The sequence below is a fragment of the Ostrinia nubilalis genome, chromosome 23, assembly GCF_963855985.1.
Source record: "Ostrinia nubilalis chromosome 23, ilOstNubi1.1, whole genome shotgun sequence".
Taxonomy (NCBI): Eukaryota; Metazoa; Arthropoda; class Insecta; order Lepidoptera; family Crambidae; genus Ostrinia; species Ostrinia nubilalis.
In genome coordinates, this window is record NC_087110.1 from 9,367,177 (window position 1) to 9,368,536 (window position 1,360).

A 1,360-nucleotide genomic window follows, 5' to 3' on the forward strand; every position below is an offset into this window, starting at 1 on the left:
ATATTTGTATGTCTTACAACCAAGGCTGTCCACCTTGAGGTGGTCAGTGACCTAAGTACTGAAGTTTTTATTTTATGTCTTCGACGTTTTGTATCTCGCCGCGGCAAACCCCATACGATCCATTGCGACAACGGCACTTACTTCGTTGGGGCAAACAATGAACTAAGTAGAATGTTGCGGTCAAGTCGTCAGCCCGTATGCAATTTCACTAGTAGCGAAGGCATAACCATGAAGTTTATACCGGCATACTCCCCCAATTTCGGCGGTTTATGGGAGGCCGGCGTTAAATCGTCAAAATTTCATTTAAAACGGGTCGCGGGCAATAGTTCGTTAACATTTGAAGAACTTACTACGCTCTTCGCGCAAATAGAGTCAATCCTCAATTCCCGCCCCCTGTCACCTCTATCTTCCGATCCTCTTGACCTGACTCCTATCACTCCTGGCCACTTCCTCATCGGTCGTCCACTCATGTCGGTGCCATCTCATCCGCTTGAAGAACTGAAGTCTACCAATCGCTACCACATCATAGAGAGACTCCGGCAGCAATTTTGGGACAGATGGAGGACGGAGTACCTATCAGAGCTCCAGGTCCGAACGAAGTGGAGGACAATGCAGCATCAAGCCAAGGAAGGCGACATGGTCCTACTCAAAGAAGACCACGCCCCACCTATGAAATGGCGCCTAGGACGGATTGTCAAACTCTACCCCGGACCCGACAATATCACCAGAGTTGTGGATGTCAACACGGCCAAAGGAATTGTCCGCCGTGCTCTCAACAAGCTCGTCGCATTGCCGCCTTCGAATGAAGTTGAAACCCAGTCACCTGCTTTCAACGGGCCCCAGTATGTTCGCGCTGCTACATCAGCGCCACCACCGGCGACGCTAGCGCCCCCTATTGTAATCAAGCATGCTCCATAGAAAGAGGTCTATGGAGCCGAGAGAATTTTTGTCTATGCGACGACCGCCAACGAAGAGCGTCGCTTCCATTCTTTTTACCGCCAACGAGAAAGGCTTTATTTTTCTGTAATGTACCTATAATATTGTTTAAACCGAAGTAAACCCCAATGTTCACCGAAGAATGGCTTATTATTGAAAAGGCCCCTATTTTCAAGATCCTACAAAACTACAAACTATAACCTAAGCTCCAACACACTCAACGCTCATCCATCTTCACAATCTGTCGCTAGTTTGATAGATAGTGTACAACTGAACCACTGTGGACTGGATTAAGGTACCGTCTGGGGCATTGCACTGTAGCCTTAATAGGTTTATAGGCATATGAGCGGCTTAACCCCTCAGTGACCAATGAGTAAATACTTATTATGAGTCGCCTTCATGTACACTTTTATTTATACTAGTA

General features: G+C 47.2%; 1 protein-coding gene across 1 annotated transcript; it reads left to right on the top strand.

The window, feature by feature from the left end:
• The first annotated feature begins 228 nt into the window (after positions 1-228).
• LOC135083229 (uncharacterized) lies at positions 229-918 on the top strand. The gene has a single exon (XM_063977967.1). It carries the CDS (start codon positions 229-231, stop codon positions 916-918), a length of 690 nt encoding a protein of 229 aa, XP_063834037.1.
• Positions 919-1,360: the final 442 nt, after the last annotated feature.

Coding starts and splice junctions, on each gene's coding strand:
- LOC135083229 (XM_063977967.1), top strand. CDS start 229: ATGAAGTTTATACCGGCATACTCCCCCAATTTCGGCGGTTTATGGGAG.